Source organism: Bos indicus, chromosome 13, assembly GCF_029378745.1.
Source record: "Bos indicus isolate NIAB-ARS_2022 breed Sahiwal x Tharparkar chromosome 13, NIAB-ARS_B.indTharparkar_mat_pri_1.0, whole genome shotgun sequence".
In the NCBI taxonomy this organism is placed as follows: Eukaryota; Metazoa; Chordata; class Mammalia; order Artiodactyla; family Bovidae; genus Bos; species Bos indicus.
Genome location: NC_091772.1, coordinates 51,524,840 through 51,545,368, shown reverse-complemented (window position 1 = coordinate 51,545,368; position 20,529 = coordinate 51,524,840). Strand labels below are relative to the sequence as shown.

Genomic DNA, 20,529 nt, shown 5'->3' with positions numbered 1-20,529 from the left:
TGAAAACTTTCCCCCCAGTTTGTGAGATGTATCCAGCCTGGGGTGTATGACTTCAGCTCCGTTATACTCACTGCGGAGTAGCATTCAGTTGTGGACTATCACCACGTGCTGTCTTCATTGACACTACTGTTGCTGGACCTTAGGGTGGTTCTTAGTTTTGAGACGTTATAAAAAAATGCTGTGTGTGTCCTTACCTTCCTCCCTTTACCTGTCCTGCTTCCTCCACCCCTTTCCTGGTCTCCCCTGGGAACACATCCTTAATAGGTCACTTGCACAATGAAACCTTGTCTTGGGAAACCAGACCTAGTACAGACATAGATCACTTTGGTTATGCTGGGTGCTCCAGTGTAGACAGGCTAGATAGCCATCAACCCCTCCTCCTGTGGAAAAGGACTTGTAACTTCCTGATTTGCCCTCTCTCGGGATCCACATTCTCTTGCGAAACCTCTTCCCCAAATCCTCCCTGAACGGGAGAAAAGAGGGGCGTCTTTTTCTAGTTAGCTTTGGGGGCTTGCGACTTTGTACACAAAGGAGACTCTGGGGGCTGGTTGCATGGGTATATTCACTTTGTGAAAAGTCATTGAGCTGTATGTTTAAAATGTGTGCACTTTTCTATGTGTGCTATGCTTGAATTAAACGTTATTTCAAAAGTCTTGAGGAGGCTCAGACCACCGGGGGTGGACACAGCTAACCTCTCTGAGACTCTTCCAATCCCTGGTGGACCTACACCCACTTGGAGGTGCACAGAAGCAGATGAAGACTCCAGGTCAAATGTTCCCAAATCCCCCAGGAGCCATCCTTCCTGTGTCTACTCCTGGTCCTCCCCTCACCCTCTCTTCCTTGCTAGCTGCGTGCGTGCTCGGTTGTGTGACGCTCTGTGCGACCCCATGGACTGTAGCACGACAGGCTCCTCTGTCCATGGAATTCTCCAGGCAAGAATACTGGAGTGGGTTGCCATTCCCGTCTCCAGGGGATCTTCCCAACCCAGGGATCAAACCCAAGTCTCCTGCATTGCACACAGATTCTTTACCTGAGCCACCAGGGAATATTCGGCTGCATTTGGCTTGTTCTCTCCCTGTCCCATTTTAACCCACAGTTTCTACTTAATAGCAATGTAGAAAAAATACCCCTTACCAAGTGCTTGCCCACAGCATGCCAAGCACAGTGCTGGTCATGGGAGCAGAGGTGAGCGGTGCCCAGAGCTTCAAGGAGCAGGAAGGAGCATGAATTGCTTGAGTGTAAGGTAGTTTGTGGTAAATGTTATGTACTTTGCACCCACTGCTGCCTTCAGCAGACAGTCTTCCAGAATAAACACCACTCACATTCTAATCCTCTGTGTTCCAGTCCAGCAGTTGGCTTTCAAGAAAAAGATTCATTCCAGTTATGTCACAGGATGGATGTTTATTGGGAGGACATGTTTGATAGCCCCAGGAAGAGCCTGGCAATTGGGCACTAATAAGAATGGGACCTGGAACCAGAAGGGTCCATGTATGGCTGCATGAAGCTCACCTGGCCTTCAATCTCTTCCCAACCTGTTAGCTCCTATGCCAACTTCCCACTTCTCTCCACATTTCTCAACTCAAATCCCGGAGTGGTGAGCCCCGTGCTCCTCCCACCATGTGCCACCAGGATACCAAAGGAGTCACTAGCCCCCCGAAACTGGTTCCCCTCAGGCACCAACTTCCCTAGGGGCACGTTATTCTTTCTTAGTGACCCTTGTTTGTCTTAGTAACCCCTGGTGCACACACTTCCAGGAAGAGGACGTGAGCTCGCTTGATCGTGGCAGGAATGCACTTGGAGCAGAAACAAGGATGCTGATACGATGTCTGCTCCCCACACTCTCTGGGGGTGGGGAGTGTAAATGGGGCCACCTCTTCTTTCAAGGGCTAGACCTGGCACAAGATGCCTGTTCAGGCAACTCAACTGCCTGGCATTCCCTCTCCCTAGGGACCACAAATCCTTCTTGACTTTCTCAGTCTTAATGTGTGAGAGGCACTACCTCCTCCAGGACTCATGACCAGAAAGGACAGGGACATACCCTGGCCTTCAGTAGATGGGCACTGAGACAGAATATGGCCTGCTGGCAGCCTTCTCATCAGTGTTCTCAAAGTCTCAGGGATGAGTCCATAGTTGGGAGTCCTTTGGAAATATAATAAAAACTACATTTCCCAAAATCCCTTGCAGCTTGGAGTAGCCATATAACCAAATTCCAGCCAGAACTTCTGGGTTGTATCCACAATGGGAATGAGTGTGCCTTTCATTCCACTTCTTCTTGCTGGAAGGAGTATGAGCCCAATGGGATCATTGTGAACTTCACAATCAAAAGCAACATTTTAGGGACGGAGAAAAACAAAAGAGAAGGATCCAGAGCTCCAACATCTTAAACCACCATAATATACCCAGACTAGTATGAGAGAGAAAAATCAAATTCTTTCATGTTGAAGTTACTGTATTTGGTCTTTTTAGAGCAGCCTAGCTTATATTCTAGTCACTATAGGGTGCCGTGACCAGCTTTTAATGATATAGAAAGCTCTTCTTCTATTCTAATCCATCCCAGAAGTCCACAGTGAGCTTGGAGGAAGAAGATGTGAAGAGGTAGTGCTTTGGAAGATAAATAGAGAGATGAGATCCAGAGAAGAGAGAAAGAGAAATAGACAATGTGATCAATTCATTTCTCTTCAGAGTTGCCCAGAGTCAACACCCTTATGGGTAGATTGAGGTTCACCATCATCTCTCACCACCCATTTTTCTTGGGGGTTGGAGCCAGGTCATAGAAAGTCAGATGCCACAGAGATGTTTTCAGAGGGAGTCAGGACCCAACGCTGCATTGTTCACAGGGTCCGAGTCATCACAGATTCTGGTGACTTCCTCCTCCTAAAGGCAGGAAATGCCACAGGTCAGCTCAGGGGCAGAGTCCAGCATGAGGTCCAAGATGTGGCTGCATCAGGATCAATGAGCTTCCCACCGAGAAAACCGGTCACTGGAGGACTCTGGGAGCATTCATCACCTGACCTCTAGCTCTGGAGGGCAGTCCTCCAAGTCCCCAGGCCTGGGTATGGGTCCCCAGGGGATTGGAGAGAGTGTGCATGGCTGAAAATGTGGCTGGGAGCCCTGGCCCACCAAATGGATTATCTACAGAAAGGGACACACCACAGGGGAGGGGAAACAGGCTTTCACCCCTGCAAAGGTGATGGGCAGAATCAGGAGTGAGGAAGAGAGACCCTAAAACCCAGGTGGGGTCCTGGAAGTAGAGGCAATGCTGCTCAGTTCAGAATGTCTGCTCCAGTTATTCAGGCAGCCATGCAGCAAGCCCATGTCTGCTCTGCCCTACTCAGAATGTGGCCCCCACTGTCTTCTAGGGGGTGCTGGGTCTCTGTGCTCTCTCTCCAATCTCCCCTAGCCCCAGGCACTGTCCTATAAATGAGAATAATCTCTCGGTGCCAGTCCCACAGCGCAGGCTAGCCAAGTACTGTGTCTGCATGTGCCCACATGGTGCATGGATACCTGCATGGTTTCCTTCTGAGAAGCCATCTCCACTGAATTTTCACCCTCTCTCAGCTTATGAAAATTCCTCCTTCTGCAAGGACAAGAGTGGACTCAGAGAGCCTCTCTCCTCCCCGGCCTGCCCCCGTTCCATCCCCCCACCCCGTAAGCTTACACCCTGCTTGATACACAGAACAGTGGGGGAGATTTGTGGAGAATAGGCTACTTGATCTTTCTTCCTCCCCAGTCCTTTCTTCAGCAGTGAGAGAGCAGAGACAAGGAAAGAAGAAAACTATAGAAAGATAGATTTAGAGACAATTTTAGGCTTCTCAAATTTGGAGCAGGGGGAAGGAGAGGGACAGGCTAGAAAGTATGGAGCTTGTGAATTTGGTAGGAGGGACATGGGGGAAGGATGAGGTTACTCTGTTCACCTTCTAGCTCCAGACTCACCTCCAGGTGTAGTAGGCCCCCAGGCCCAGCAGAAGGGAGAGAAGGCCAGCCAGCAGTCCCAGGACCCAGAGGAGCTGCTGGAACAGCTGCAGGCGGTGCAGGGCTGTAACACGAGGTGAGGCTTAGGGTGTGGCTGTGGCTCCAGGCCTCTGATTCTCCCTCCCAAGCTGACGCCCGCAAGATGAAACCTATTTTAAGTTCTACTTTCTCTTGGAAATTTCCCCATGCGAAGGAGTTTCAAGCAATCAGTCTAGACTAGACAAGCAGAAGGGATTCAGGAAAGACCTCAGAAGGAAGCCTCTGGATCTGAGAGCCGGGCCTTTGTGCAGCGCAGCCTAGGAGATAGGGCGGGGGGTCTCACCTCTGGTTCCAAAGTAGGTGGCAGCAGAGGCAGAGCCCAGGGAATTAGAGGCAGAGCACACATATTCCCCCTGGTCACTGGGCCTCAGCTCCTCTATGACCACCCTCAAGGCATTGGGGGTGACTGAGACATGGATGTGTGGCTTGGCAGGAGCAACCTTGGACTGGCTAGAGGCCACCAGCCGACTGCCAAGGTGGAGGGTCAGGCTGGCCAGGGGCTCGCTGTCTACTCGGCAGTCCAGAATGCCTTGGATGCCACCCTCAGGCTCCACAAAAACCGTCATCGTGGGTGTCTTGGGGGGATCTGTAGGAAGACAGGGAGTGTGGTGACTGCAGAAACAACTACACAATTCCTCCCCTCCTTGTATCCCATGCAAGGCGACTGCTGCTCCTTCCATTAAGAGGCAGAGCCTGTTTCCTCACTCTTTAAATCTGTGACTCCCTTTGAAGGCAGAAGTGCCTTTGTGTGACTTCAGGGCTAGACCTCAATGGGCCTTGCAGCTTCTGCTCTCCTTGGAAAACAACCAAGTGGAAGCCCAGGCCAGCGTGCTGGACACACGAGGCCCAACCGACAGCCCACGCCATTTGCCAGCCAAGAAGGTGAAATTGCAGCCACATGATGTAAGGCCAGCAGAAGCACTAGCCCAGCCCAAATTTCTGACCTGCAGACTTGTGAGCAAATAAAAAGCAGCTGTCGCTTTAAGCACTAGGTTTTGGGCTGGCTTGTTACACAGCAATAGCTGACTAATACAGTGTGGGCCCTTGTGAAGAGTAAAATAAGGGGCTAGGATTGATGAGGGCTTACTGTGCACCAGGCATTCTGCATGCTCTACCTCCTGCACTCTTCACAAGGAGAGGAGACTGACATTTTATAGATAAGGAAACCAAGGCAGGGAGGCATAAGATCACACATCAGTCAGTGGGAATTCTCTGACCCAGGACTCCATTGCTGTGAAGTCCTTGGATTTTGCAGACAGAAGAGGAGGAAGACCTGAAACAGGCATGTGAGATGTGGGGAGACTGAGGCGGGGGGAAGATGTCAAGGATGTGACACTCACAGAGCACCCGGAGGGTAACTGGAGCAGAGGCGGTGGCCCCAGTGGGGAGCTCAGCCTGGCAGTGGTACATCCCAGCTTGGTCGCGGGCCACGTGGGTGAAGGCGACGGTGGGCACAGGCTCCGTGTGTAGTCGCTGGCCATTCCAGAACCAAGTGAAGGTGGAGTTGCCCATGAGCCCAGGGCCACCAGGGAGCTGACAACTCAAGTTCAGTGCTGCGCCCTCGGGCACATCTAGCCCTGGCTCGGCCACCACATGCACACCTGCAGGACCAGACGCGGTTGGGGTCTGCAGGCCTGTGGGAGCTGCAGCCTCTGGCTTGTCCTCTGTGCATAATATGGGATCTGGATCCCAAAGGTGGGACTGTGTCTCCCCCATCAGACTGCCATCAGGGTTACCTCTCCTTGCCCTGGGGACTTCTGGGGCAAAGCGGTGCCTCCCTCTCTCATCAACTCAGGCTTTTTGATGGATGAGGCTGTCTTGCCCTCAGATTGAATGCCCCAAGGATGGGGCTGCACCTTGTCCCTCAAACTGAGCTCCCTGAAGATAAGATTGGATCAGTCCTCCCATTCCCAGTTTCCCCAGGGCAGGTCTGTTCTCCCACCCACAGTCTGGGCTCTCTGAGGGCAAGGTTATGTCTCCCCTCCACCCATGCTCCCCTTGAGTTGTTGCCATATCTCCACCCACCTCTCCTGTAGGGAGCTCTCCGAAAGCCAGGCCATTTATCCCCCTCAGGCTGAGCAACCCGCCTCCAGTGGGCACTGTTCCTCCCCATCAAGTCAGGCCAGCCAGCTTCTTCTTGTGGGAGCCCCACCCCTCACACAGACTCAGACCCCACAGCAACAGCGCCCCTCCTGCCTCCTGGCTGGCTCACCTTCTGCCTGCAGCTGCCCCAAGGTGGTGCTGACTGAGCCCAGCAAGTTGCGAGCCGTGCAGACGTAGGTGTCCTCGTCCCCTGAGGGCACAGCTTGCACTCGCAGCCGCAGGGCATTGCGGGCCACCTGGACATGGCCCGTCTCCACTGCCAAGCCAGGGATGCCGTTGCTGGTGGCCAGAACTTTGCCATTGCGGGCCAGGGCCAGCTCGGCAGGCGGCTCACTGTCCACGGTGCACTGTACCACAGCCATGGGGCTGCTCCTTGAGTCCCAGAAGGAGGACACAGCGGCGTCCCGGGGGGCATCTGGATGGTAGAGCAGGGCGGAGTTGAGGGTCTTGCTTGGAAACCCTGTGCTATCCATTGCCCACCTGCCTGGCATTGGTGAGGCTGAAGCCTCTGGGGAAATGGTCATTTCTGGGGAGTGACAGCTTCAGGAATCCTGTGGGCAGATTCCTCCAGGCAGGGTTCAGAGGACCCTAAGGAATCTTCCCTCATCCGCTATGTCTTTCCCCAAGTGTCCATTCCCAGGTTCAGTCCTGTGCAGTCTTGTGCCCACCCAGACTAGGGCCCAGAAGCACCCTCCACTCACCCTAGGCACCCCCAGGCAAGGACCCTTGCTTACAGAGGACATGCAGCGCTGTGGGCCGGGAGCTGCGTGTACCCTGGGCATCCCGGACCTGACAGGTATAGGCTCCTGCGTGAGCCCGTGTAACCACCGGGAAGGAGAGAGAGGCCTCTGGCCCCTCCTGCAGCCAACGGCTATTGTGGTACCAGGCATAGAGGGTGGGTGGGCGGGCAGCAGGGTCTTCACAGCTCACTGTGATAGGGGCTCCCTCGGGCACAGTGGCTGATGGAGCCAGGGTCACCTGCACAACTGTACCAAGAAGACAGGGTCAGCTGGGTCCGGCAAGACACCATAGCTGATCCCACCCTGGCTAGGCCCTGCCTCACCCTCTAGCCGCAGCTCTAAGGATGTGTTGACCTGACCCAGAGGACTGTGGGCTGAGCAGCTGTAGAGACCCTCATCGCTGGGCCCGGGCTCCCACAGCTCCAGCTGCAGGGTGTTGGGGACTGAGGCTGTGGTCGAGGAGGCCAGGAGGCGGCCAGCATGGCTGAGGACCAGCTGAGCAGGTGGACGGCTGTCCACGGTGCACAGCACCAGGGCAAGCTGCCCGCCACGGCTCTCCAGGAGATAGGTCAGGCGCAGGCTGCGGGGTGCATCTATAATGCAGAAAGGCAGAGACGGAGTTCAGCGCCCACACCGGTAAGGAGGCCAGTTTGCATTCAAAACAGGAAGGCTTTGGCTCCCTGCCCCCAGTGGCCTCCACTTGCCCAACCTGCAGCATTGCTCCTCTGCCCGTGTCCCCCAGCTCTAATGCTCCTTGTCCATCACTAGCCAGCTTGGTACTGAGTTCCTGGGGTAGATGACTGTGGGACTCGGCCATGCCCTGATCCCCGCAAGCTGTTGTCATCCCTCCCAGCTCCACCCTGCATCCAACCAGACTCACAGAGGACATCCAGGGTGACAGGCCTAGAGCGATGGAGCGTCTGGCCAGGGATCAACACGCCGCAGCTGTAGGAGGTGGCGTCCACGACCGTGACATTGGGGAGGGCGATGGACTGGGCAGCATCTGGGCGCTGCTGCCCATCTTGGTACCATGTGTAGGTGAGCTGGGTCAGAGTGGTCCATACAAGGCAGGTGAGGTTCACCAGCTGCCCCTCCTGCACGGTGGCTTTGGGCCACACCTGCACACTCACAGCTGGAGAGAGAAGAGGGCACAGGGACACCAGGGAATACCGAAGGCTGTGTAAAGCAAGCCACCTATAGGGTGGGAAGCTTCTCAGCCTCTGGGAGGCACAGGTGACCCACCTGTAAGTGGGGCTCAGAGATGGAGCTTGGGAAACAGTTCATCATCTGTCAGGTGGTTCCCAGCAGAGTTCTCCCTGGAGTGCCCTGAGCCCTCCCTGACCCTGTTGGAGGGCACCTGGGCAAACACAGGCCTCAAAAGCCCTGCTGTGGTTTCTCCTTGAGTGACCCCTGTCTGATGAGTTTTATCCCCTGGGCATCCATGTAAAATTCTGTTTTTAAAAAAGGTTCTTCAGTGAAAACCAAGTTTGGAGATTGCTGCCCTTAAGAAGAGTGGGAGTGCACTGTCCTGTGTTCAGCCCTCCTGCCCGTGTCTCAGGCTTCCAGAACCTTCTCCAACCTCCTCTTCTCTTAAAAGAGCCACCTACACGCACACTCACACCCCCATTCTGACCTTGGGCATCAAAGGTGGCTGAGGCCAAGGCCTGGCCTAGGGCGTTGGTGGCCTCGCAGGTATAGACGCCTTCATCCTCCAGCACTGCATTGTGAATCTCCAGGCGCAGCGTGTTGGGGGCCACAGCCACCTGTAGCCGGGGAGAGCTCCCCGCAAGCTCCCCCACTCCTTGCAGGGTAGAGGTCACGAGGCGGTCCCCGTGAAGCAGTCGTAGCTGGGCTGGAGGGTCACTGTTCACACGGCACAGGAGGAGGCCCAGTCGCCCAGGGCCTGTGTCCATGAGGGTAGTGAGTGTGGCCTGGCGAGGGGCATCTACATGAGGCAGACAATGGTCAGGGCCCGAGCAGGTGGTCCCTCATCTAAGACTCTCTCAGAAGTAGAGTCCAGAACCAGGGCTCAATATCCCCTTCTCCAGTCATGCCCTTGGCTCCCTCCTTCCCCAAGAAACATGAATGGATCAAAGCGCTTACAAGACACATGGAGGCTGACCGGGGCTGCCAGGTTCGTGGTGGCTGAGCCGGGAGCCTGGGCTTGGCAATGGTAGGCCCCAGCTTGGCTCAAAGTTATGGCTGCAAAACGGATTGTGGCTGAGGTGAACTCCTGGAGGGGCTGGCCATCTCGGTACCAACGGTATGAGGTCCCCTCCAGGACCCCTGTGGGTACTTGGCAGCTCAGGACCACAGCCTGGCCCTCCCGGAGCTCAGGCGATGGTGACACCTGGACCCAGGCTCCTGCAGGGAGAAACCAAGAGCAGGTGAGGGCCTTCCACATCTGGGACTGCGTTTGTGTACACATGAGGACAGCAAGACCCAACCACATGTGCCAGAGCCACTGCTCACCCAGACCACTGCTGAGGGCCCCACTGCAGCTTCACGCCTCTTCCTCTCCTGTGCCTGACTCCCTTGCCCTGGTTCTGACCTGGCATTCACTGTCCATCACTTTGAGTTGTGGTTTTGCTTTGGCAGTCATATCTCACCTACCACAGGGAGAGCCTCACCTGGGTCCGACCCAAGTGCCATGCACAGCCCCTGCACGTGCTAGCTCTTGACAGATGTTGTTTTGACCCCATACAGCACAGAAGTGGTAGGGATTTAGGTCCAACCAGGGACCACTGTCCTGATCATGAGCTGACCTCAGCATGGTGACCAACAGCCTGGAAGCGGAAATTAGCAGCTCTCTCTAGCCCATCTCCTCACCCAACTTCCAAGTCATGAGAGCGCAGGAACGGAAGACCAGGCAAAGGGCTGTCTCTCGTTCCCCCCAGGTTTGAGGCAGGAAGAGAGCAGAGTGAGGGAGTAAGAAGGAGGGACAGCTATAGTGGTGATTGAGAGCTCAGACTGTGCCAGAGACCAGCACTGAATTCATCCAGAGCTAGCAGGGCCCCCTCCTCGTCATGTGACCATGAGCAAGCCCCTAAATCTCTGACCTTCAATTTCTCTGCCTGTGAAAAGGGTATGATAAAGAGGAGATACAGAAAAAAGTTCCAGGGAAAATGTTCAAAAATTGATGTTTGTCATTATGGGAGGAAAAAAAAAGTTTTTTTTTTTCAGCATTATTGATATTAACTTTGTTCTTTTCTGGCTTATTCACTTAGGCAGGATTATTACAGAAGAATATATACAGATAGATAAATGAAGAATATGGATATATTCATATATATATATATATGTATAGTCAGACACAACTTAGCAACTAAACAGCAACCAACAATGTACATACAAATGTGATCATGTGTGCATTATATGGGGCTTCCCAAGTGGCACTGCTGCTGCTGCTGCTGCTAAGTCGCTTCAGTCGTGTCCGACTCTGTGCGACCCCATAGACGGCAGCCCACCAGGCTCCCCAATCCCTGGGATTCTCCAGGCAAGAACACTGGAGTGGGCTGCCATTTCCTTCTCCAATGCACGAAAGTGAAAAGTGAAAGTGAAGTCGCTCAGTCATGTCCGACTCTTAGCGACCCCATGGACAGACCCCATGGTAACAGAGTCCAATATGACTGAGTGACTTAACACATACATTACATGTTCCATATGCGTGCTAAGTCGCTTCTGTTGTGTCCAACTCTGCGACCCCATGGTCTGTAGCCTGCCAGGCTCCTCTGTCCATGGGATTCTCCAGGCAAGAATACTGGAGTGGGTTGCCATTTCCTCCTCTAGAGGATCTTCCGGGCCCAGGAATCAAACCTGTATCTTTTGCATCTCTTGCATCGGCACGGGGGTTCTTTAGCACTAGCACCACCTGGGAAGCCCATTTATTACACATCGCTACATAAATATGCAGAGTGGCCCCCAGGACACTTGGACGCACCACAGCTACAGAGGACACTCACCTCGGACCTGGAAGAAAAGGGAAGTGTTAGATGATCCCAGGGCATTGTTGGCCTCACAGCGGTAGCTGCCAGAGTCCTTAAGGCTCAAGTCTTGGACCTCTAGCTGCAGGAAGTTGGCTGTGGTTTTGGCCTGGAGGTGGCCACGGGATGGAAGCTGGGGCCCTGGGCTGGTGGCCAAGAGGTGCTCGCCGTGGAACAGTGCCAGCTGGGCAGGAGGGCGACTGTCCACAGTGCAGACAAACACAGCTGTGTGGCCCTGGTCCACATCCAGGAGAGCAGACAGCTTTGGAGGGTCTGGAGGGTCTGTAGAGACAGTGGGGAGCTCAGGCCAGCCCCTACCCAGCTCACCATCTTTCAGCTGCCAGGCTGTCCTCCTCCAGATACTCAGTCTAGGCCTGCACGCGCCCACACCCAAGCCATGTTCTTGCCTCCTCAAACTCAACCGCAGCCCTATTTGCCCCAGACCACCCCCTCCACCCTCCAAGGGCCCAAATCTCCTTGCCTATCACCCACAGAGCACTTGCAGGACCACAGGGGTGGAGAGCTGGGCACCGGCCTCGGTAAGGATGCGGCAGGCATACAGGGCGGCATCTGTTCTGGCCACAGGCAGCAGCGTCAGGGTCTCTAGGGGGCCCTGGGCCCACAGGGCCCCATCTCGGAACCAGGTGAAGTTGGCAGGGCCGCCAGCTTCCCGGCTCACCCTGCAAGTCAGGTTGGCTCCAGTGCCTTCCTGCAACGTGTGCGACGGTGTGATGACCAGGACGGTGGCTGGAGAGCAGGCAGCACAGGCTTACTGAGACGGGCCTCAACCCTGACGGCTTCCCCCTAGTTCCCAGGGTGAGTGGTCCTGTCTCCCTGTCTGGAGCAGGTGGGAAGAAGCCCCTCTGGGTGCCCATGGGGAAAGGGGAGGAAACCAAACTCCCTCTGTTGACAGGAGGTGGTTTCGCCCAACTGACCCTCCTCGGAGCTGGGGATTGCAAATGAATAGGGTCCCGAGTACCAGCCCCTGACCCCAGGCGACCTGTTCCCTGCCCTGCCTCACCCTGGGCATTGAAGTTTGCTGAGGCAGAGGCGTTGCCCAGGGCGTTGCTGGCCTCGCAGAGGTACACGCCCTCGTCCTCCAGCACCGGGTCTTGGATCTCTACCCGCAACAGGTTGGGGGCTCTGGTAACCTTTGTGCGTGGGGAACAGCTCCCGCAGGCACTACAGCTGCCCCCTGATGGCAGGGAAGAGGCCACCACTCGACCCCTGTGGAACAGCCGCAGCTGGGCCGGGGGGTCGCTGTCCACACGGCACAACAGGAGGCCTCGTTGACCGGCTCCGGCGGTGTCAGGGTCCAGCTGGGCAGTGAACGTGGGCCGGCGTGGGGCATCTGGAGAGAGAAGAGTATGGGCACTATCCCACAGCCTCTGCCAGGCTCCCACAGGTGCAGTCAAAGCTAGCTAGGCTCCCAGAACACACTGAGCAAAGGCATGAACCTGGAGCTGCCGCAAACAGCTGTGCAGACTGCGCATTATACAAGGACCACCGGACCTGGGTGGCAGGACCTCAGCCCATGCCCGTGTGCTAAACTATGCCTTAGCACAGGACTGAGTCTTCCCAGAGGAAGAAGGGCCTTTTTCTAGCTTGCTGCTGCTGCTGTTAAGTTGCTTCAGCCATGTCTGACTCTGTGAGACCCCATAGACGGCAGCCCGGGCTCCGCCGTCCCTCAGATTCTCCAGGCAAGAATACTGGAGTGAGTTGCCATTGCCAGAACTGTATGGGCTAGCAGCCACCTTGCATAACAGCCCTGTGCTCCTGGGCAGGGTACCTACAGAGCAATCCCTGGTTGTTTTACTGTCTGCTTCCTCTCTTCACACCCCATCCCCTAAGACCCTGCCTGTCTCTTATCTCTGATCTCCAAGCCAGCTCCCATGAGAACAGATAATGCCTAAATTGCCCTCCTAGAAATTTTTGAAGAGTGGGACCAAGACCCCCAGGTGATCTCACCCTGAACACTAGAAAACCCCCAAGAGGTGACCGCTCTTCCTGACAGTCCCTGGACATGCGTCCTGCACATGTTAGGGAAGCCGTGCTGGAAGCTGAGTGTGTCCTGAATGTTGGTCAGCTGCTCAGGAGCATCCACCCTTGACGAGATGCAGGCCTGTGTGGGGAGGCTCTGCCTGTGTGTCTGTACCTGTGAGGGTGCCGCCTATGGAGCGTGTCTACATATATAGGAGTAGAGTGTCCCAGGGCCCAGCTGCAGAGGATAAAGCTTGGACGTGGTGTCCATGATGGGTCTGAGGCTACAGGCAGAGCTATAATGGGACTGGGAGGGGGAAATGGGATGCCCTAGACTCGGTCTCCATAGGGCGGTCAGGGCCATGGTGACCAGGTTCGTGGCTGCCTTCTATCGGGACTCTGGCCAGGACAGAGTCAGGAGGTCCTGGAGGAGGGGGCTGATGGGCTCTGGTGACTGATCTTCCCACAGCAGGCAGGGGCTGGAGGGAAGGCTACTCACAGAGGACGGTGAGGACAGCAGGTGAGGAGAGCCCGCTGGTGCCATGGCCATCCTGGGCCCGACAGTGGTATGAGCCGGCATCAGTGCTGGAGACCACAGGGAGCAGGAGGCTGCTGCTGGGCCCCTCAAGAAGCAGGGCCCCATTCCGGTACCAGGAGAAGCGGGTGTCAGACATTGGGCTCAGGCTGCTCCTACAGCTAAGTGTTACCGCCTGCCCTTCTGCCACTTCTGCTGCTGGGCTGATGAGGAGGCGGGCCACTAGCAGAGAAGGAGAGAAGAAAGCTCAGCTCCCATGCATGTCTGCGGCTCCGTGCCACCCACAGCAGAAAGCCCTCCTGGGCTTCTCCCAACTCAATTCTCAGGAGGTCTGAGCATCATGGCATCAGCTCTGTGAATCTCTCGATGATCAGAAGGGTTTGACCTTGAATGCCAATTCAGATCTATTGGTACCTGGCTGCAGCATGGTTGAGCAGGATTCTGGGCCAGATCCTAGGCCTCTGTCAAAAACCTGGCTTGATCAATTAGCTATGTCTGCCTCAGAAGGAGGGAAGGGCAACATGTGCACCGAGACTCAGCCTCTCTGTTTGGGCTTCTGCATCTGACTCCTACCACAGAGTATGCCCCAAATGTTCAACAAATAAAAAACAAATGAATATGCATTGAAAAACCCTGTAAGTTCAGAGTCAGAATGGATACAAAAGGGATAACTCCATCTGCCACTTTTCTCGTTTTGCTTTGACTTATGGGGAAACTCTGGGACTGGGATGACTGTATAGCTCAGATCTTTGATGTGATTTTTTTTCTAGCCAGCTAGGTCAGGCCTTCAGTTGAGCCCTGTTGGTTTTCAGGAGGAAGAGGCCAGAGCAGGCCTCCTCCTCAGGCTCCTTCTACCAGCCCCAGTGGGACCATCTTACCATTGGCATGGAAGTCCAGGGTGGAGGATGAATTCCCAAGGGAATTGGTGGCTGAGCACATGTACTCCCCACTGTCTGTTGGCCCCAGGTCTCGAATCTCCAGGCGCAGGGAGTTTGGGGCAGAGTAGACACTGAAGCGTGGGCTCTGGTCACCCTCTCCGGAAGTTGAGGCGAGGACGAGGCCCTCATGTGACAACACCAGAGAAGCCAGGGGCTCGCTGACCACAGAGCACTGGAGGATGCCCACCAGTCCCTCCTGCGTCTCCAGGAAGGCAGTTAGGTGTGGGGTGAGGGGTGGGTCTGTACGGAGATGAGGGACAGACCTGTTACCCTCAACAGGTGCATTCCTGCCTCTGACCCCTGCACCTACTTTGTCCCATGATGCCCTGGGAAAAGTTAGTGATCCCAGCAGCTCCTATTTGTCCCCAGACTGGGCAAATCACTCTGTCATCCCAGTTCATCCTAGTCAATCCTTGCAGTCACCCTGAGAGTGGGGATCCAGAGACCCCACTTTAATGGTGGGAAAACTGGTAAAGAAAGCTGGCAGAGGACAGCACTGCAGCAAATGATCAAAGTCCACATTCCCAGCAATGAGACAAACTGACCCCATGTGCCTCTTGAGGTGACACGGGGAGACAGACACAGAATCATGTCCGTGGTGTCTCTGCCCAGGTGCATGGGCTTGGTCTGCTCCATTCAGACCAATGCAAGGTGAGAATATCACAAAACAACTGACCTGTGCTGGTCAGGGTTCAATGTCAAGGAAGACAAGGGAAGACTGAAGAAAGGAGAATAAAGAGATTTGACAACTTAATGCAATGCAAGATCCTGAACTGAATCCTGAACCAGAAAAAAAAATTACCATAAAGGACATTATTGGGCCAACTGGTAAAATTTAAACATGGATTGTAAATTATATAATGATCTTGTATGAATGTTAAGTTTCTTGACTACATATAATTGTACTGTGGTTATGCATGAGAATGACCCTAGGAAAGACATGCTGAGAAATCAAGGAGTAAAGGGCCATTATGCCTGAAGAATATAAATGGATAGATAGATAGATTATGTGTGCATGTATACATATAGAGGGCATATGTATATACACATGTGAATAGAGTGTATATGTAGCAAAAATGTGTGCAAGCGTGCGCACATATATGTGCACGTGTATATGCATATGTATATGTGTGTGAGTACATATATACACACAAATATAATATATAGTTAGAAAATCAAATGTTAAAAAATGGGAATCGAGGTTAAGGGTATATGATAATTCTTTGTTTTTTCTTGCAACTTTTAAGTTTGAACTTATTTCAAAATAAAAAGTTGTTTAAAATAGGACACTGAGGTCTGGGGGGTGCAAAGCCTTGCCCAGATGTGAGCTCAAGGGCACGCCGGCCCAGAACCCCAACCCTCCTGCAGAGGCTCTAATCTTTGGCCTGGCTCCCAGCTCCAGTGCCCTCGTCCCCACCACTTACGGCGGACCACCACGCTGACTGGGTCAGAGCGCTCTCTGCCCTGGGCATTCTGCACCTCACAGAAGTAGAAGCCCGTATCGGCCCTGGTGACTGAGTGCAGCTGGAGGATGCGACTGTGGGTGGCCTTCATCAGCTCGTGGTTTTTGTACCATGCGTAGCGCAGCTCCCTGGGCGCTTCTTTCGGTGTGTTGCAGGCCAGCGTCACAGTCTGGTTCTCCAGAATCGAGCCTGCTGGGCTCACCTGGACCGCAGCCACTGGGGGGCAGCATAGAGCACACTAAGGGCTACTCAGGAGACTTCCAGGCCCCACCCCCCAGGGTTGCAGCCTAAACCTCTGCGCGCTGTACATCACACCCCTCTGAGGAGGAGCCTCCTGGGCTGGCCATGCATTTCTTTGCCCTGTTCACTGCCAGGGAGGTTTGCCATCTGTCAGAAGCCAAGCTGGAACTTCACACAGGCATCCCAGGAGGCACCTTGGCCTCGTTTCCCTCAGCCCTCATGGCCTGGATGCCTCCCTACACTCTGGTCAAGACCCAGGCTCACCCAGGACTCACTGAAGATGTGGAGGCTGACAGGAGGTGAGACCGAAGAGCCCACGCCATTCCCAGCTTCACAGGTGTAGACGCCAGCATCAGCCCAGGCTGCCCGGGGCAACTGTAGTACACGACTCCGGTTTTTGAGGTGCGTCCCATCCTTGACCCACTGCACAGAACTGACCTGAGGGTGACTGCTGTTCACCTGGCAGATGAGTGTGACCAGATCCCCTGGAAGGATGTTCCGCCCCGAGGGGCTGAGGAGGATTTCTACACCCTTGGGGGCATCTGCAAGGCATGACAGGGGTTGTCGAGTATGGTGCCCAGGGAAGGCAGGGGCATTTTTCCACTCCCCTTTCAACACTCTGCCCTAAGGAAGCCCACCCAGATAAACCAGAACTCCCATCAGTCCCCTGTCCACAGCAGGCACTGGCCTCACATTGTGAGGAAGCCTGCTCTTGTCCTTGTCTACTGACAGCCTGATGCCTTGATGCTTGGCATAGCATTCAGCCTACACTGCCTTCAGTTGCTTTCTGCCCCATGACATGTCCATCGCCATCTCTTCTATCTGAGGGCCATGGGCACACTGCTTGCTTTGGTGGCTTGTGGCAGCTGCTGGCAAGGGACAAACCATCTAACACAAGGGCTAAAGGCAGAGTCAAATTCTCGCTGAGAATGGTTAACTCATTTGCTGGGAGATGCTAACGATACAAAGAAACTGCATTTCTTTAAATCTTGTTCTCAAGCCTCTCTCTATGTAACTATGCTAATAAAACCTAAAATTTTCAGGAGTTCCCTGAAAATTGCCTAGTAGTTAGGACTCTGGGCTTTCACTGCTGTGACCCAGGTTCAGTCCCTAGTCAGGGAACTGAAATCCCACAAGCCATGCAGTTCAGTTCAGTTCAGTTGCTCAGTCGTGTCTGACTCTTTGCGACTCCGTGGACTGCAGCACGCCAGGCCTCTCTGTCCATCACCAACTCCTACAGTTTACTCAAACTCATGTTCTCTGTGTCGGTGATGCCGTCCAACTATCCCGTCCTCTGCCGTCCCCTTCTCCTCCCGCCAAAACAAGCCATGCAGTGTTGCAAAAAAAAAAAAAAAGCTAGTATTTTCCTGGTGGCTCAGACGGTAAAGCATCTGCCTACAATGAGGGAGACCCGGGTTCTATCCCTGGGTCGGGAAGATCTCCTGGAGAAGGAAATGGCAACCCACTCCAGTATTCTTGCCTGGAAAATCCCATGGACGGAGGAGCTTGGTTGGCTACTGTCCATGGGATCGCAAAGAGTCGGACACAACTAAGCGACTTCACTATTCACTAGTATTTTCAAGTCCTTAATCTATGTAACTATGAAAATAATAGAAGCTAATATTTTTTCATGCTTTTAATTTTCATAACAAGCCTGTGAGATAAAACGTATTTATTATTACCTCCACTACAGAGAGGTAGTGAGAAAACAGAGGCTCTGAGAGGCGAGTAACTTGTCCCAAGTTTGCTCATCTAGTCAGTGGTGAAGCCAGCAGCCTGATGCCTATGTATGGCAGTTGTTCTAGAACAGGCTGCCCGTCTTTACTGTGATGGGAAGATGCATAATCAAGTGAAAACTTGGAATTCCTCCCACTGTCTCTTTGCCATGTCCAAGTGTTACCCTGGTCATTGAGTGTGAGTGGCAGGAAAGGGGTGAACCTTCTCCGCCTCCTCATCCTCCAGAGCTGGTCTAAATCCCAGGGCCCCTACTGGCCAACCCCCAGTTCTCCGGCTGAGTCTCCCCTTCCCTGCCCAGCCTAGCTTCAGGGACTGGAGGTTGGAGGGAGCCTTTCAATACTGCTCTTGGGGCTTAGCAGTCTTTCCACCTGCTCCACTCTGGAGGTCCAAGCACAGCCTGGCTATTTCTGCAGGCCAGAAAGGGATGGTTTCCACTGGGGAACCACAGATGTGTGTGAGCTCAGTAACAAGGATGTGCTACCCACCCTGCCTGCCACGTTCACTCACACTGCACTTGGAGGTGAATCTCACGCTGAGTCTTATGGTTGGCTGCCGAGAGCTGGCAGCTCAAGGTCCGGCCATGGTCCTGCCAGGACAGGGCCATGTGGAGGGTCTCCTGGTGGTGGATGCCCGTGGGCTCAAGCTTCTGGAGTGTGGAGGTGGTGGAGCGGGCAGGGTCCTGGCCTTGCCACCGAAGGGTGACTGGCTCCTGCAGGCACGCGTACGGAGTGGAGCAGTTGAAGTCCACCTCCATGCCCTCATGCAGCTCAGCCGGAGAGGCAACGGTGGGCATGATGAGCTCCTCTGAGGACAAAGACAGGAGGCTGGGGGCTCCCCTTCACCATACCTGAGACCACCTGCCCTGGAGACCTCAGCCTGGGGCAGGGGACTTCAAGGGGAAGGAGAAAGCCAGGGGTTCACTGGGGGCGAATGCTAGGGGGCACGGGGATGGGCTGGAACTGCAGCCAAGATTAGGGCTGGGTTTGGGTTTGGGTTTAGGACCAGGGTTGGAGCTGTGAGCCAGTGGGGCCAAGAGCAGTCTGGAGTCGCTTCCAGTCGGTGACCTTGCTCTCACCTGTCACAGTGACTGCTGTGCCTTTGACATCTACCCAGCGGTTGCCCTCGCTGATCTCGAAGCGGAAGTTGTAGGAGCCTGAGTCCTCAGGCTGCAGGTCCTTCAGCAGCAGGTTGCACACCCTGAGCTCAGGATTCCCCACCATCTGGGCACGGCCTTGGAAGCGGGCCTCCACCAGCTGGGGCTTTGTGGAGTGACTCACTACCTGCCGTCTGCCTGAGTAGTCATAGTACCAGATGGTTGTGATGCCATCGGGCACATTCACACTGGCAGGGAAGCTGAAGGTGCAGGGGATGACGAGGCAGGACCCCTTCATACCCTTCACGGTCTCGGGACTGGAGACGCCCCATGAGATCAGGTCTGAGGGAGAGGCAGGACAAGAAAGATTGTAATGCAGGCCTGGGGTCACGTTCTGCCCCCCAGAAGGTGTTCCAGATGCACTCTCAAATCCTGCCCTGACCTGCCCCCAGCAATGCAACCCCTCTGGGCACCCCAGAGAGGGTCCCTGTTCCCTGTCACCGCCTCCTCATGCCCTCCTTCAATCTCAGCAGCTAAACCTGTGACCAGACACGGTTCAGTCTGCCCAGGCCAACAGAAGCTGGACTTGCCACGGCCAGGCCCTGTAAGAAGGAAAAGGCCAGCAAAGCTTACCTGCTGGGATGGGTAAGGCCAGGAGGAGGAGCTGGAGCAGGAAGTCCATAGCAGGTTGTCACGCCGGTTCTGTTGCCTATGAGGTCGGGGAGCACTGTGCTGGGCACACAGGGATCTCCTAGGGAACCTCAGTCTCAGAGCCTGCTGGGATCCCAGGCCTGTTTCCCCACACACTATGCTGGCCAACCCAGTGAGAGGGCAGGGCAGCTGCCAGCTGGCATCCAGGAGCCCATGTTCCCAGCTCAGGCTGTGTCCAGGAATGCCTTCACTTGGTGGCCCCAGAAAATCCTGTCTGTCGCTTGGCCCCACCCTAAGTTCTGCTTTCCCAGCCTCTTCAAAGATGAACAGCTGTTTCTCTATTTCCCCCACTTCCTTGCCCCCTCCCTGACACCCAAGTCACCAGCAACTGCAGCCCAGAGAGGCACAATGACTTATTCCAAGGCATCCAGCATAAATGATGGTTTCTTACTTGAAATTTGTCTCCCTACCACCAGTCTTACCAGCTGTAGACCATACTGGAATTTGAGCACTTAGAAAACTGCAGCCTTCAAGAGTCCTCCCTTACTCAAAAACCTACTATGGCTCCCCATTGCCCATGAGATGTGGCTCCCCTACATCCCTGAAAGGCCTTCCTTTCCTACTGCCAGCTCTGCCTCCATTTAATGCTCCCCCTGCGACCAGTTCCCACCCTGGGGCCGGTACTGTCTATCCACAAGCTCTCCAGCTATTCAGCTCTGGCTTCACCACAAATGATCTTTGCCTGTTGAAATCTTATTCAGTCTTCAAAGTGGCTTCTAGCTGAAACTTTCCCTTTGGGGTCTCTAGCCACCCTAGGGCCATTTCTGTATTTACCTTGTTCTTTGTAGCTGTGAGCACCCATTTCTCAGGACTTGGGACTGAGGACATGTGTCCTGCAGCAGTGCAGAGCCCCTCACCCCCTGCAGCAGTGGGCAAGAGAAGAGTGTCGTCCTTGATGGTTTAGACTTCGTGGCAGGGCAAGTTTGGTGTGACAGGGGACACAAGAACCCTGTGTGGCATATAGCTCACAAACAAGAGATAAATCCTACTGTATG

General features: G+C 54.5%; 1 protein-coding gene across 2 annotated transcripts; it reads right to left on the bottom strand.

Moving 5' to 3' along the window:
• Positions 1–1,381: 1,381 nt before the first annotated feature.
• SIGLEC1 (sialic acid binding Ig like lectin 1) lies at positions 1,382–19,802 on the bottom strand. 2 transcript variants are annotated; one of them, XM_070801179.1, is made up of 21 exons: positions 19,457–19,800; positions 18,806–19,165; positions 18,238–18,534; positions 16,269–16,535; positions 15,715–15,969; positions 14,231–14,530; positions 13,317–13,574; positions 11,859–12,188; positions 11,330–11,584; positions 10,817–11,119; positions 8,958–9,218; positions 8,488–8,799; positions 7,735–7,986; positions 7,178–7,447; positions 6,849–7,100; positions 6,224–6,529; positions 5,352–5,612; positions 4,295–4,597; positions 3,934–4,036; positions 3,505–3,577; positions 1,382–2,874 (listed from the first exon to the last, which is right to left on the bottom strand). In XM_070801179.1, the coding sequence occupies exons 1-21, from the start codon at positions 19,503–19,505 to the stop codon at positions 2,800–2,802; spliced, it is 5,142 nt and encodes a 1,713-aa protein (XP_070657280.1). In that variant the 5' UTR covers positions 19,506–19,800; the 3' UTR covers positions 1,382–2,799. The 2 variants fall into 2 exon arrangements, with proteins under 2 accessions (XP_070657280.1, XP_019827493.2); XM_019971934.2 differs by lacking the exon at positions 3,505–3,577 and having other exon boundaries at positions 19,457–19,802.
• Positions 19,803–20,529: the final 727 nt, after the last annotated feature.